The following is a 16,199-nucleotide window of genomic DNA, read 5'->3' on the forward strand; positions in this document are numbered from 1 at the left end:
GGAGACATTCAAAACCTGTCTCGATGGGTTCCTGTGCCCCCTGCTCTAGGTGTACCTGCTCAAGCAGGGGGGTTGGACAAGATGATCTCCAGAGGTCCCTTCCAACCCCTACCATTCTGTGATTCTGTGATTCTGTTGGGACTTTGAAGAGATTGATCCATAAAGGGCTGTTACAAGAAAGCACCAGCAAATGGATGCAGACACACACATATACAGACTCGCTCTCTGCACATCTGGGTAGAGGCAGCATTAAACACTTCCCCGAAAAGACATTTCAATCAGGTTTTGATTATGTTAGACATTATATTTGAATTATGCTACTTGAAAACACTGAGCTTACAGGATAACCATATTATTGCTCTATTATTTACTTTAATGATTGGACAATTCCTTATATATTATTTAGTATTAAATTTAAGTTTAAATTAATAAAAAGAGCCCTATCTTAGGCTTTTAGATACTACATCATAACAATTATTGTGCAGTACAATGACATCCCAAGAGCATTAAAGCATTGTTTGCTCAGTCAGGACTTCTGCCAATAGATTCTACACTGTTAGTGTGCACAGCACTCTGGGCCATTGTATCCAATGGATTTTTTAATCTTATATTTGTTACAAGTGAAAAACAAAGCAACTATGGCATCAAGCCTAAACTAGGTGGCCATGATGGTTCTTTCATATCATGGCTCTAGGTAAAGACAGCAGCATACAGAGTACAGTACAAAATCCCATCTAACAGCACTGACAATTAGCTCTCACTGTACCTGTACCGTTGCCTCTGTCTGTCCACAGACCATCTTTCTCCTCAAAATCTTAACAGGAACCTAAAAAATGTTCGAATGGAGTCACTTGCCACAGGATCATGCAGTTTGAAAGCCTTTGTATAATAAACTATGTAAATGTACGTCATGTTCAGGAAAGTAATTTTGATCCATCTAAGGAATGTAATGCCTAGGTATTTAACTTCTGATGGGCTTTGGTTGCCAGTCAAACTTGTGTTTAGCAGGATTTATTTTCCCCAAAGACATGCTGACTAGCAGACCTTTTCTTTATTATTATAATCCATGGTAGGTTACATCTCTTGTCACAGATCGTGTCTTATTTGTAGTCGGGATTAAAATGACCTTTAGTTTCATTGGTCCTTACTTGATCTTGCTCTATTACATTTAAAAGTTCAGACGAAGTACTTGTAATTTTTCTCAATATGGTATTTATGCACATTGATCAAATTATTCCTCGGTCTTATCTTGATAATTTAAACAGAGTGGGTTTTAGTCAGAAGATTTGTTTTCTGCTTTATTTCTGTGTCTTGTCTATTTACTCATCCTTCTTTTTGGCATATATTCGGTATTGCTCTAAGTCTCGGCACAGCCAGACAGTGAAAAAAAATCCCACATTTACATACTCTTATTACCTCCCCATTTATTTGTGTACAAGTTACATTAGCTGCCCTTGCCACAGCATGCAATGGAAAGGTCACATTAAGTTGCCAGTAATACTTTGCAGGATGTGGTACCTGTTCTGCGTCTGTGGCTGGAATTTGTTGTGCCTTGATGCATAAGGCAGAATGTCACTGTATTAAACACAGATGTGAGAGCACTATCTGGGGGAGTGCTTTGTCTTTATTATTATTTACCATTATGTTAATCCATGCATTTTCTGCAAATTTTCCCAGCAGCACTGTTGTATTTGCTGCCAGAGTATTGATGAACATATTGGGTAACAGTGAGTTGTTTGCTGAGGCTGGAGGAATTCCCCATGAACTAATAACTGTCTCTGTTGATACCTGTTTTTACAAATCTGTTGGGCAATTTTTGACCCATGAATGGATGCTTTACATCAGCTATTTCACTTCTAAAGGGGTATGTTTGTCAACGAAACCTGGATTTAACAAGATCTGTATTCCTCAAAGCCTTATTAGCTGGCAGCAGTTGTGTTTCTGTCTTATAATTTTGCATTAATTTATCCTCAACCCAGTTTTTCCTGGGATTGATGTGAGGCTAACCAGCCATTCATTACAGAGGACATCCCTCTGCCTTTTATGATATTGTCATTTCTTTGCCCATCAGAGGCTGACTCTGGAGTGGCCCACTGAGCAGAAATATAAGACTTTAAGAGGGGTTAGCTCTGATTCATGCCCTGAACAGACTGACATGTAAGGAAACTTAAGGCACACTGTTGGGAGTGCGTTACACTTACATGCGTGCCAAAACATGGATTGGGACTGCTGTGAAATATTATATAGCATATTGACTTTGTCATTCAAAGCCACTGGCATTTTTATGCGTATATCATAAACCTATTGTATTAGTGCTCTTTTTATTGCTTGTGGAGTGCTGTGATGAACTGTCAGGTTCTGTCAGCCTTTTAGATCCAATTTAAATTGCTCAGGCTGTTCTCTAATTTCTTTTTAAGGACCTTCTACCTCTGTTAATGCAACATTATGGCTCCAAAACAAGTGCCCCTGGGATAAGAATGTCCAGGGTTTTTTTCTGATAGCAAGGGTGATAACATATCATTCATTTAGCTTTCCTGCTCCTCGTTAGCTGTCTCTTTAGCTTTCCATCCTTTTTAGCTGTCCCTTACAACCTTATGTCATGAGGGTCTGGCATACATGACACCTTTCCATTTTAATATGTTCAAGAAATATCTTAGTATGTTGCCTGGTGTTTTTTTTCCTTTTTGTTCTCCAGGTTTTTTTATGTTCTACTTTCCGTTAATATAATACTTGTGTTTCACAGCCTTGTTTGAATGGTCTGTGTTGGTTTAGTGCTTTTAGAGCACACCATAATAAATACTTCCGTTTGAGCTTTATTTGTATGATGAGGATAGCAACATACCATTACCCCTTAATTAATGAGCTTTTATTTTAATGAACACAGCCAAAAATTCTGAACTGATAATAGGTTTATCAGATATGCAGATGAGGTACTGTTATTCAGTCCTTTCCTCTAGCTTAACATGGATTTTCTCCATTCTGTTGGGTACAGAGACCTCTGACATCACTGACATATGTTTGTACATCACTGGGGCAGAGACTAGTCAGAAGCCTGCCTGATTTTCTATAGCATTATATTCCACGTCTAGGGATTCTCCACAGACATTGTTTTTCATTTTGCTACCATGATTTTTGTCCTGATTACTAGGAACTGCATTAACGTACACGGTGTTTGTAAGGAAGGGAGACATGCTGTCATTCCAGCCATTTTTCTCCAGAAGAAATCTACTGCAGTCAGTAGATCAGATTAAGTCTGTTTGGGATGGCACTGGACTGGGACTGAGGCCACTCCAGATGCCTTAACTCTGGAAGTTACTTGTAAGAAGGATTCTTTTGGAGTCTAGGGAGCTAATAGTACAGTATCATACTTTGGGCCATACAAATGCATTGGGGTACCATCATACAGTTGGATCTTATTTTAAAACGGAGAAAGGAGAAAATGTTAGAGGAAAAAACCCTTTTGTCATCTCTCTTCATCCCTGGAGTTAGTCAGACTCACTAACTGGTGTTAATTGAAACAGCACTGTCCAAACAAGAATTTTTACAGACTCAAAATAGTTTCCCCTTTCTCCCATAAAAAAAAAGTAATCACAATTAAAAATGGAACTGTGACTTGAAGGTCACATTTTTAAGTTTGACTTCCAAAAACATATTTGCACTGAATTTCAGTTGACTGGATTTCACTTGATGTTTTCCTATGTAAATCTTTGGTTTCAGAAAATCCTATAGTTGAGATGTATGCAGAGGATGTTCCCACTCTATTTCCTCATGTATCATGTGGCTCCAGTCAAGGCCAAGCACATGAAAACTTGCTTGCTACATTTCCCAGTCATGTCACACTTAGAAGAATCATTATCCTTTACCATAGCACACATAAGTGATGTATTTGTTAGCTATCAGCTTTGCATTAAGGAGTATTAGCTCAGGACTTGCATTCAATAGACAAGTGCACTTAGAACATCAGGTGTGCACATGGCCAGCAGGAGTTTTGGAGAACCTTCAGGAAACAAAATATCCTGGTCCCATCCATACTGTATCCCGTGACCTCCTAACCAATAGTTAAATCAGTTGGGAAACCAGCCATGCGATGCCAAAATACCATAAGATCATTTCTTGATTCCTTTGGGAACCTTTGTGACTCAGCAGACAGATCTTTCTGAAGCATTTTAGACCCAGTTTTGTAATGGCATTCAGACATCCACAAATACCAGTAAATACCTAATGGGATTTTCTAAAGTAGCTCAGTTTGGCCTGACTTGTGCAGCCTCTGTTGCAAAATCCACTAGGCTTGTGTTTTTGCGTTCCTCTGGACATCCTGGTAAACACAGGACTAGTAAATCTGACACTAAATCGGGTTAGTTCCATTTTATATCAAGTCCCATTTTGAAATGTGTGCCTTTGACATTTTTTGTTTAAGTGACTTGCTCCTACTGTTGTAGCAGCTATTAATTTGTCACTTCTGTCACCTTTCACTCAAGAAAGCATCAAAGCTGCTGCAGTTTTGAATCAGCAAAGCAGTGTCCTTTGGTTGCTGGCTAGAAAACCACATAAGCTAACCCGTCAAGCCCAGTTACAGGCAGTCCAACCAGTCCTTGTCGTAGGAAACTCTAGGCTTCATCGTTTTCCAGGCAGACTGAGCGCTTACAGCAGAGCATGAGACAAAGGAAGCACCAAGCATCTTCCACTGAACAGCAAGTGAGGTGTTTCCAACACAGTCTGAGTTTCTCCCTCTCCCAGTTTCTGCAAATTCCTGTTAAAGGGCCTGATTCTCTCTCACAAAGGAAAAACATAATGTATGCCTGGGTGCCCACGACAGCACCACTGCTGCCCCTCCTCAAGCAGAGGGCACTGGTCAGTGGAAGAGGGGGAGAGATCAATCTCTCAGCTGCCTCATATCCATGATGGAAGCAGAACCAAACCAAACAAATTATCAGTTAAAATATACCAATCAGCACATACTGTCATGGCAGCTTGATGTCCTGTACTTCTCTGGAGACCTGAATTGCAGGGGTCTCTGTTTCTGTGAGAATATGTCACCTCTTTCCCCCAAATCACTACATATGTCATAAACAGTTAAATAATCCTGCACTTCCATATTTCTGCAAATGGAAGACAGACTGGCTGTTTAAGAGCTATTATCACTACCTTTGGACCTCTCTAATCTTCCTTTAATTTTATTCTTCTTTTCTGATCAAGTGACTAGAACTAACTGCATTTTCCAGGGGAAACTGTGCTATCAATGTACGTATTGACACCATGTTTTCAGTGTCATTTTCTTTCTTACTTTCATATCCTAATATTTTGTTTACTCTTTCAACTGCATAATGCACAGAGTGTTTTTACTGAGCTGCCTACAATAATGAATGAGTCTCTGTCTTGAGTGGTTACTTAATTTAGTTTCCAATAAACACTATGAATAGCTTAAATTATTACTTCTACATATGGCACACTGTATTTGTCACACACATTTAGCCTTCAGTCATGCTGTCCATTGACCTATCTAGCTTTACGAGGCTGTCATTCAGTGCCTATCAAAGCAAAAGAACTTTGAAAACTCTTGAGTTATTCTCAGCCTTTGTACAGCTATTTCTGAGTCTTGAACTGAACTCTTTCTTTCACCCTGTTTTTGAAGTCCCTGGTGGATCTAGCATTTCACCAGCATTTCACCAGAGATGGGATGTCCACCCATCTGGGTGCAATTCATGTTCTCCTGCCTCAGGTTTCTGGAAGCAGGTATTACTGAGTCAAGGGGCTAGGGCCAGCACCTTCCTGCCTGCTAGGTCCTTTGTGTCAGAATTGGTCAATACTGTGATGACAGCACTGCCTTTAGGGGAGCGTAAGAGTTGGCCCTTATAAAAAAAACAGGCAGAACAAGATAATCCAAAGTAGAGAATGCAGGAGGAATTAAACATTGATATAGACAGTAAAAATTAAGAGCTTTGCTAGCATGTAAATAAAGATTGACACATAGATAGATGGAAACAAAAGGAAGAAAAAAAACCCTATTGCTTCAGGGAACATTTAAAGTATTTTACAAGTGGCTCTTTCACAGCTGGCATGGGCGTATGTCCTCCTGATACTTGAACACTGACAGAGCCAAATCCTGTACGCCATGACCACTGGGCTAATGTGATAGCTGAGCTCTCAAGTCCTTACGCCTATTACAGCATTATGAAAGTATCTTCTCTGGGTGCTTGATTATGAATCTGAAACAAGAGGGGAGAACGAGCTCTCACAAATTCAGAATGAAAGGGAGGACTTGCCATCTTCAGTAGTCACCAGCTTTTCATCTTCACATTGAGCAGTGAAGTGGAATTGTTTGCTGCTCTCAGGATGGGCACCCTACCAAAGCAAAGAGAAAAACATTTGGTACCCATCAGTCCAGAACTGTTTTACAGGCCTGGATATAGCTAGGTACACAGAAATTAAAACTCAGTGTGGGAAAATATATTTTAACTGTCAAGACAGGATTCCTTGCAACTGCATGTTAGGAGGGGGAATCATTTGTCTTTTATGGGGACAGACGCCTCTAATGTGACCAGGTTCGTGTGCAGGACCATTAGACCTAGTGAGGAAACGTGTTAGAAAGACACTGCAGAAGGAAGTCAAGGATATTAAACACTGGCTGGTACATGGATTCTAGTTAAGGACCTGTCACTGTTGAGACAGAGTAAACAACAACCCATAGTAGATCTGGATACTGACATTTATTTAAGAACTAACAAGACTAGAGCTTCTAACCTGCTTTTTATCTTGTTCACTTTTCCCGCTTTTGTTTAGCCCAGCTGCTATCAAAATGCACAACCAGTACATACTGCTTGCAGCTAGCAAGTAGCAAGCCTGTGCTCCAGACTACAAAAGTTCAGTTTTGGACATTCATGCACACACAGAATTACCTGCAGCCTGACGGCTTTTACAATGTAGGTGGGGTTTTTCACCTACCACCGGCCCTAATACTATTGACACAAAGTAAGCATCTATTCTAGATCAAGAAAAGGTGAAGGAAGGCAAAGGAAGTTGGCAAGGCAAAACAAACATTGAGTGGTGTTTATTAAAAGCGAGACAGCATCCTTCAAATAGCTGACTTATGTCCAGTGAGTAGAATTGAAAGGATCATAAGCTCTGGCAGGTCAAATGTAAAAATAAAATAAGGCAGGCCAAAAACCTGAACAGGGAACAGGCTGCAAGTGGGTAAAAGCTCATAAATTCTGAAACTTTTCAGCAGTGGGTGTGTCTGTTGAGCCACAGATTATCACTGCCAAAGACAAGGTAAGGCCATGGCAGAAAAGTGTGTTCTTTATGGACAAACTTGAGAAGGTTTCTGGGTTTATTTATTTATAGGGGACTGGTAGAGGATCTGTCTGATGTTGAAGTGACTGTAGAAGAAGCTATGGGACACAAGAGCAAAACAATCCTTAATACTTTGGTGCGAGTGAATGATGCTCACCCAGGAGCTCTGCCAGAGCTCACAGATGAGGTAGCTGAAGTGCTGGTTATGGTGGCCAATGCTTTGCTTAAAACAGTCTTGGGCCCTGAGGCCTAGAAAGTTGACAGATGTGACATCAATTCTTTAAAAGGTTTCTGGAGGAGGTCCAAGGAACTAGCAAAGCCCGACTAAGCCCATTATTGGAAACTGTAGTTTAAAAAAAAAAAAAGGAAAAATAGAATATAGTAAGGAGGAGACATCATGGCTTTTGTAAAGAGAAGCTCTACCTCACAAACCTCCTGAAGTTCTTTGAAGACATCAGCATGTGTCAGATAAGAGAGATCCTCTTCATAGGGTATGCTCAGGCTTCTAAAAGTCTTCCAGTAGTCTGTCACCAGTCTCAGTTCTTGCATGGATAAACAGTTGGTTGAAAGATGGTCATCAGAGGATATAAATAAATGGTCAGTTCTGACTAATCACAAATGAGATCTTCAAGCTTGAACAGGTCCTTGGGTGGCTCTGAGTAGCAGTCAAAGAAGCAAATACACTGTTAGGAACAGTCACCCTGGAAAAGGGACAGAGAGGAAAACAGAGTGCCCTCAGGCCACTTTATTAACCCCTGGTGCATCTCACTTCAATGTCGTGTGCCGGTGTCAGAATGGATGAAGCAGACTGGGAAGGTTTGGAGACAGGTCAATGGAACAGCTTCTGTACAAGAAGCAGCAAAGTCAGATAGGGCTCATCGGCCTGGGAAAGAGGTAGCTGAACAGAGATCTGACACAGGTTTGTAAAATCCTGCGGGGCATGGAAAAGGTGACTAGTAAATGACAGTTCTTTGCCTCTTCCAACATAAGCACAAAGGGCATCAAAAGAGATTAGCAGCTGCTCTGTTCCGAGAGGCTAGAAGAGGTGCTTTTCTCATAAAGTATAGATCTCCTTGCTGTAGGAGACTGTGGATGTGAAAAGTCTGCACAGGTGCAGAACACAAATGTGCAACATCATGGAAGAAATATCCACTGTGGGTTATCAAATACAAAGACCTTTGGCCCAGGAAGCCACTGAGCTGCAAAATGTGTGAGAGTATTCTGGGGAAGTATCTCATCCCCTTCTACTCTTGTGTAGGCATTTGCTGTTGGCCACAGTCAGAAACAGGTCCTGGGGAGATGGGCTGCTGTTCTGACCTAATACAACTGTATTTATGTTATGGTTTTATGATCCTTCCATAAGAGTGGAAACCACATGACCCAGAACATCTAAGCTGGATAAAGCATAGGATGCTATGTGGCTGGGAATGGCCTTACCAGGAATAATGGGAGGGTAAAATAGAGCGCAGCTTCCAAGCCCTTTCTGATAATAGGTATTTTAATTAAAAGGCATTGCAATTCAACGTGGAGCCTGTGACAGAGGAGAACAAAGAAGGAGGAATTACAGAAAGAAGTATCTGAAGACAGCAGCTTGCAAAATTCTCTCCCCACAGGCTTCCACCAGCTGCCGACAGTGTATTCAAGCCGCGAGGTCAACCACGCACCCCTGACACATGCTCTTGCCCTCGCTGAAGCAGGGTCTTTTAAGTCTTTGTGGCTTGGGTCCTGGGTATTTATGTTTCTATCTTTAGTTACAAAACACAGTGACACATTTTTAACTGTAAAGCCTTTAGCTAATCATTGATAGACTGGTGCCTATAAAAGACTGATGCAGTTATTCAGAGTCTACAACTTCCTCTTCTAAAGTTTAGTGCTTCTATATTTCTTGGCTCTTTAAACCGTATTTTCATCCTGTAGAGAGCAGAACTTGTATGATATACAGATAACATCCTGTGATTTTCTTACCATCTAAAACAGGAACACATCCTAGCAGTCATTCAGTTACCATTTCACAAGCTGCCCCTCAGAAATTTAGACTTGAAGGCAAACTTTGATATTTTCTGGAAAGAGAAAACGGGGTTTGTTACCCCTGCTGCCCCTCCATTTGGGATTTTAAATAAGGAATGTGTCTTTCCTGTATGAACTGTATATTCAAGGACTGTATTGCAGCCAGTCGGAGGAGGTGATTGTCCTGCACTACTCTGTGCTGGTGCGGCCTCACCTCAAGAACTGTGTGCCGTTTTGGGCACCACAGTACATTACGGATATAAAACTACTGGAGAGTGTCCAGAGGAGGGCGATGAAGTTGGTGAAGGGCTTAGAGGAGAAACCGTACTAGGAGCAGCTAAAGTCACTTGGTTTGTTCAGCCTGGAGAAGAGGAGACTGAGGGGAGACCTCATTGCGGTCCACAGCTTCCTCACAAGGGGAGGAGGAGGGGCATGTGCTGATCTCTTCTCTCTGGTGACTAACAATAGGTCCTGAGGGAATGGCAGGAAGATGTGTCAGGGGAGGTTTAGGTTGGATATTAGGAAAAGGTTCTTCACGCAGAGGGTGGTGGAGCACAGGAACAGGCTCCCCAGGGAGGTAGTCACAGCACCAAGCCTGACGATATTCAAGAAGCAGTTGGACAACGCCCTCAGATATGGTGTAAATTTGGGGTTGTCCTGTGCAGGGACAGGAATTGGATTTGATGATCCTTGTGGGTCCCTTCCAACTCAGGACATGCTATGATTCTATGATTCTATGATTCTATGAACTGATACATCTGGGCTCTCCTGCTCCCCAGCTATGGCTGCATAGCTGAAGCTTCTATTCTGTGCCTGGGGAAAGACAATATTAGGTGCAGATCAGTGCTTTTATATGAATATTTACCTGCCAGATAGAGATATCAGCTCATAGATGAAATGGTTTATTAACTGAATCCTCAGGTGTAGTGCATGCGTGAGACCAAGGGAAACATGCTGCTAAACTAACCCTACAACCAGTAGCCAGGGGTATGTATTACTTCCTAAGAAGCCTAAAGTCAGAAAATAAGGCAAAGGAATAGACTAATTGAGATGAATGTTATGAAATTAAATTTTAAAAAATTGCATCCAGGGAATCCAGAAGTTTCTCCACCGTTCATCTCGCTGACCGTAAGACCAGCCAGCCTCCTGCTGCTGCTGCAGGCCAGGAGAGGCAGAACTTGAACTGAAGAATCTTCAGTATGGCTCTTGCAAGATTGTCTCCTAATGCAGGTAGTAACTAATCAAGAAGTGCAAGGTCTGCACCTCCTGCCTATACAGATAAAAGTCAACCCAGCAGTGACACCCAGTCAGGATATCCTAGTGTCATTCAGCAGAGTGCTGCAGTGCTGCATGAGAGTGCGATATTGAGTTAGAGTGAGGACAAACAAGGCATTCATCTCAACATAATGACACGAATCTGATCTGGATGTCAAAGCTGCAGGTGTCACCCTGTGGTAGGTGCTAGAGCCTGCAGAGGAACATGGGTTCCCTCTTGGGACCTACACTGCTGATGGACAAGGTTCCTGCTAACATGTCCAAGATTGCAATCCCACAGCAGATGAGGCCAAATTGAGTTGATGCAGTACAGACATCACTGTGGATCTGCAGACCCTGTCACCTGTGCTGACCTTAGAGCTGCTTCTGCTCTGTTCTCGCTGTTCCCTGATGAAGCTGGGCAAGTAGCATCTTCCTGGGTTGCCCTCAGAGATGAGGGGGAGGAGAGGAGAGCAGTCTCCTCTTTTCTTCCCTACAGCAGGCAATGCCCTGGCTCTCCACAGCAAAGTGCCAGAGCACAGCACCTTCTTTTGCCATGTCCATCAGTGGGTGAGGTCTTCCAGGGACAGGTTCTGGGTTTTCAGTGAGATCGTTTCACCTGCACACCTTATGGGGAACCTGTTCTACAGAGGAGAGCCAGCAGAGGTGAGAAAGATAGAAAAAACTCCCACCTCTGCCATCTCACCCATTACTCAAAGGCTGAATACTGTGGCAGTATTTTTTATGTACTTCCATCAACATCACACAAAGCTGAAAAGGTATTGCCAGCCATGTCCTGCGTAGTGCTACTATGATTTTTCCAGACTCTCTCAGGCTGGCATTGATATAGGCAGTGAGAGGAGGATGTCTCTGTAGCTCTGGGGATTTTTAACTTGAGATAGGAGGATCCCAAAGGGAAACAGAAAAATGAGACAATTTAGCAAAACTGACAGGAATTAATGAAGTGATTCTGTTGCCCTGTCCCTGTGTTTCCAGGTGAAAAGGATTCAAAAGTATATTGTCTGTTTTATGTCTGTGGGGTGAGGAGGGCTCTGCCTGTCCAGACAAACTGATTTCATTTTGGTTTTTCTTACATTTTGCCATCCAGGATTGCATGTTTGGGCACTCGCAGGTGAAAGAGAGAGGACTGGGCTTACAAGCTATCACAGGTGCTAGAACCACAGCAGCAATGATGCTGCAGTGGTCTAGGGACAGCTGACAGCCAGGTGCCCTCAGAGTCACCTCAGTTTTCTGTAGATGAGCTATACAGAGAGACTAACTAAGAACATCCATTAAATGAGGAGAAAAAAAAACTTGATAAGTGCACAAACCAGCAACTAACTTTTGAAGAAAAATATAATGTGGTGTTGCCAGTATCATCTTTATTTCATGCTGCAGTTTCTTTGGTCTACCTGTCAGGCCATCTAAACTGTGAATTTTTCAACTGCAGTTGTCTCTGGTATTAACTGCTCTTGTCCACAGCATATGACAGTTTAAGGCATGAGGTGAAAATGACAGGGCTCAACGCGTGAGGACAGACAGAATGTGATTACTTGAAACTATGCAGCCAGGAGACAGGAAGCAAAAAAAAAAAGCGGTATGAATTCTACAGGCCTGCCATATGGTGAACAAGCTTGATTTGCTGTTTTTTACTGAAGTGCATTGGCCTTGGGGTTTTTCAATCAAAAGCCAAGTTTGAATTGTTTTTCAAGATTCCTGTTTCTGAATGATTGATCATTCAGAGATGAGCAATACCAAGTGAGAGCATTTTTGCAGAGTGCTTGCAAGAGCAAGGTGAGAGTGATGCATGGGTGACTGAAACACTTCAGTGGCTGCTGCCACTTCTGTACCCCTGAAGAAGAGCTGTGGGCTTGCAGACGTGGCTGGAAGGGACCAAAGAGGAATGCTAAAAGGCTGATGGGGTAGTAGCTGATAAGCAGTGTGTTACAGATGACTGCCATCCACCCTGAGGGCCATGTTACCTTGTGCTGTCTACAAGGTTTGTCCAGGCTTTGTGTGTGTGCATGTGATGTCTATGACAGAAAGCCTGCTACTACTGCAGTTAAGTGATTTTTAGGAGATTAAGGACTGTAGTAAAGTGATTATTTCCAGTTTTGTCCCTGTAACAGATGTGTGCTCCATTAGGGTTGCGACACGCAGACATTCACAGTCTCTCTCTCTCTCTCTCTAGGTTCTCAAGCATCTGCGCCACTTAAACTTCACCAATAACATGGGGGAGCAAGTGGATTTTGATGAGTTTGGGGACCTGGTAGGGAATTACTCAATAATCAATTGGCATCTCTCTCCGGAGGATGGCTCAGTTGTCTTTGAGGAGGTTGGACACTACAATGTTTATGCCAAGAAAGGGGAGAGACTCTTTATCAATGAAAACAAGATCCTGTGGAGTGGATTCTCTAAGGAGGTAAGAGCTTAAATTCTCCCAGTAATGTTACCCAAGTTTCTGCAAGCTGAAATTTGAACTAACCCTGCACAATCCTGTATTATGGCTTCATGTCTCACTAAAAGATGTATACATGGTGTCTGCTGTAGTCTTTTACACCCATGCTACAGAATTCTGGAAATAACAAGGCAGCTGCTTCTCCCCTCCTATACATTTGATAAGCCTGGGTATTAATGGTTTAAATAATGCCTTTTTTTCTGGCCCAAGTAGATAGCTTGGAATTTTGCAATGCTGTTTCCACAGGATTAGAAATTCATTACCCAAATCTGGTTGTTGACTAAGTCAAGCTTTCTGAGCTCAGTAGTTTCACTGCTGAAAATAGCCACCTCTTCTGCTCCCAGTATCTCTATCAAGAAGGATCTCTTCTGCTCCTAGTTAAATTCGCAGCTATTTCTGCTGGTTTTACGCTCCAAGTCCCAGAGCCTTCCACACACCCTTGCCTTGCAAACCAAACAGAACAACCCCTGTCACTTACCAGGTTACCCTGGACATGGTGCTAAAATAGTGGGAGATGCCAGTGCCTGCTACCTTTTTTTAATCTACCAGAAGGTTCTTGTGCAGTCTCAGAAGTATGTGATGTAGCCATTGACTTTAGTCAGGCCTAAGTCCTGCTCCATTTTCTTGCATATGTTAGATCTTCTCTGCATAACTGTATCATCACTAGCAGCCAGGGCTATGTCTCCCCCACATGATGGGAACACGGGACAGGGATCTCTGGACAAGAGCCAGGTGAGCTGCTGTCATAGCTGGCAGCATCCCCCTCCAGCCTAGACAGAAAACCTGGCTCCCAGAGGGGGTACTGAGCGGGTGTCTGGCTTGTGGCCTGGGAGGTGATACAGGAAGTGTTAGCTTGGAAATGTCGCTGCTGCAGGCTGTGCTGCAATGTTTAGACATGTTAAATGAGCACCTGATTAATGAACAAGACAATTCACTTCCAAGTGATTATTCACATTGGCCAACAGACCAGGTAACTGCTTCTGCAGTAGCTACACTTGCCTAATACACTTATACCATCAGTTAAGCCTTATCTTTACTCCAGATACCCCAGTTTCGCTTATGGTTTAGATCCAGAGCTCTCTGAAGGAGGCATGGGCCAGGCAGAGCATGCTGCAGCAGAAATACTGAGCTCAGGCTTTTCTAAGCCCAGCTGGAAACTCTGAGCCCAACTACAAGGCGAATTAAAAACCCCTGGTATTCTAACACCTTCTTCTGTTCATTCCAAACACCACTGACACCTCTTCCAACAGGCAGGGTTTTTATTTTATCTTAAACTGAGTAATTATGTTCTCTTGGTCTAAAATCCTCCAACAGTGCAATATTTATCTTCATTCTCTGTCCTAAACTGTTAAAAATGTAACTGGATGTTGCAAAGTGTCATGCCAGGGCATGTAAATTGTGTGCCAGTGGAGGGGTGTGTAACGTCTGTCTTTTGCAGCTTTTTTTCCAGTTTATAGAGTTTGAATTTCTTCCAGATAAAAGGCGCTGCTCAAAAAGAGTAGCCAGTACTTCACTCATTGAAGTCTTCTATCACCCTGTCACCCTCAAAAAAGATTAAATTTAATTAATTTTAACACAGGAACTTCAGCATTGGCCAGACTTGCAAAAGAACAAGTTAAAGAGTAGGTAAGACAGATAGATTCATTTTGGCAGAACTTGATGAAATTCCCCACAGAATACTTAAGAAGGCAGCCAAAGCAATCTCAAAAGTACTAGCAATTCATCTTTGAGAAATGTGGAGGATTGGTGATGTCTCAAAGGGCTAGAGGAGGGTAATCATAATACCTGTTTTTAAAAGCAGATATAGGAGAGCCAAGGGAATTACACACAATTGAGCTGAGCTTCAGTAACCTAAAAGACTTGATAAAAAAATATTAAACAGTTTATAAACACTTAGAGGATAATAAACTGATAAGAAAAGACAATGTGGATTTGTCAAGGTGAAATAATGCCAAACCAGTTTAATTTTCTTCCTTGGAAGCTCAATCAGTTTAGTAGATAATGGGGAAGCAGTGCATGACTTCAGCTGAGCCCTTGATTCAGCCCTGTTCAAAATCCTCAGGGACAGCCTAGGGAGAGTTGGTCTAGACTGATGAAGTCCTCTCAGTGGGTGCACAACCTGCGGAAAGACTGTCCCAAGAAATAGGTATTAACAGCACGCTGTTATGAACAGCAATAGGTATTAACAGCAAAGAGCGCCTCAAGTGGGGAGCTGCAGGGATTTGCCCTGGATATGTGTCTGTCCAATGAATTATACAGTCCTGATTAACAGCTTAGAAACAGGGTTCCCAAACTGTGCTGCAGCTATCCTTCAGAGTGGTAGGCAACCGCAACTGCTCTGAGCTGCAGGTGAATCCCAGAATTACAAAATGGGCATCTCCACACAGGAGTTGCCACTACAGAGGGCTTGCATAGTCCGTGACTGAGATCAATGCCTGCGCACAGGCAATTGCCAAACCACACCCCGGACTCGCTGCCTAACACAGCTCCTCACACAGGAGTTTCCTGGAGATCAGCAGCACTCAGACTAGGCAACAGGGAAGGGTTCAGACAGGATTTAGATCCTACAGTGAGGGACGGGGAAGAAGGGGATGGAGGTTCATTCCTTTCCACATAGCAGCAAACCTCCAAAAAGGTGAATGGAGGCTTCCAATTAGAGCAGCCCTTAGGTATGTACAGATCACGGCACTTTGGTGGCAGTGGAAAGCGTAGGCTTAACTCCTCTGAGCTGAGAAAGCCATGTTCTGTGTCAGCTCTCTGTCCTTAATTTAGCTGGGAAAAGGTGAGCTCGACCTGAGGCTGTGCTTCTGTGTAAAAATGGCCCATATACCACTTATTGTGCTGAACGCCCTGTTATCAGTGTGCATTAAGCATGTGGTGAGCATGCTTGTGCAACCACTTGCTGCTGGTATATGACCATGCCCAGGTGGGCTCACATCCAGCATAAATGCACAGCCAGCAGGTGCCATAGCTTGTCATTTGCAGCAGCAGAAGTCTGGAAGCCTAAGTAACTTTTCTGATGGAAGTTCAGGAACATCAGGAATGATCTGTGGGCTTTACAGGTCCCTTCCATGGATTTAGACATGGAGGACCTAAGGTGTACTTCATGTGGAGGTGTCCTTTTTTGGATCTTCATATAGCTGCTGATTTGCATCTTCAGATGCTCAGTGTTCTAAAAAGAGGACCTTCC

At 42.7% G+C, this 16,199-nt stretch overlaps 1 protein-coding gene across 1 annotated transcript in view; it reads left to right on the forward strand.

Moving 5' to 3' along the window:
• Positions 1-16,199, forward strand: part of CASR (calcium sensing receptor) — a 43,674-nt gene that overhangs the window by 21,558 nt on the left and 5,917 nt on the right. The window contains exon 4 of the mRNA XM_075107920.1: positions 12,743-12,973. Coding sequence (XP_074964021.1) covers positions 12,743-12,973 — 231 coding nt within the window. The remainder of the gene's footprint in view (positions 1-12,742; positions 12,974-16,199) is intronic.

The sequence above is a fragment of the Phalacrocorax aristotelis genome, chromosome 1 (assembly GCF_949628215.1).
Source record: "Phalacrocorax aristotelis chromosome 1, bGulAri2.1, whole genome shotgun sequence".
In the NCBI taxonomy this organism is placed as follows: Eukaryota; Metazoa; Chordata; class Aves; order Suliformes; family Phalacrocoracidae; genus Phalacrocorax; species Phalacrocorax aristotelis.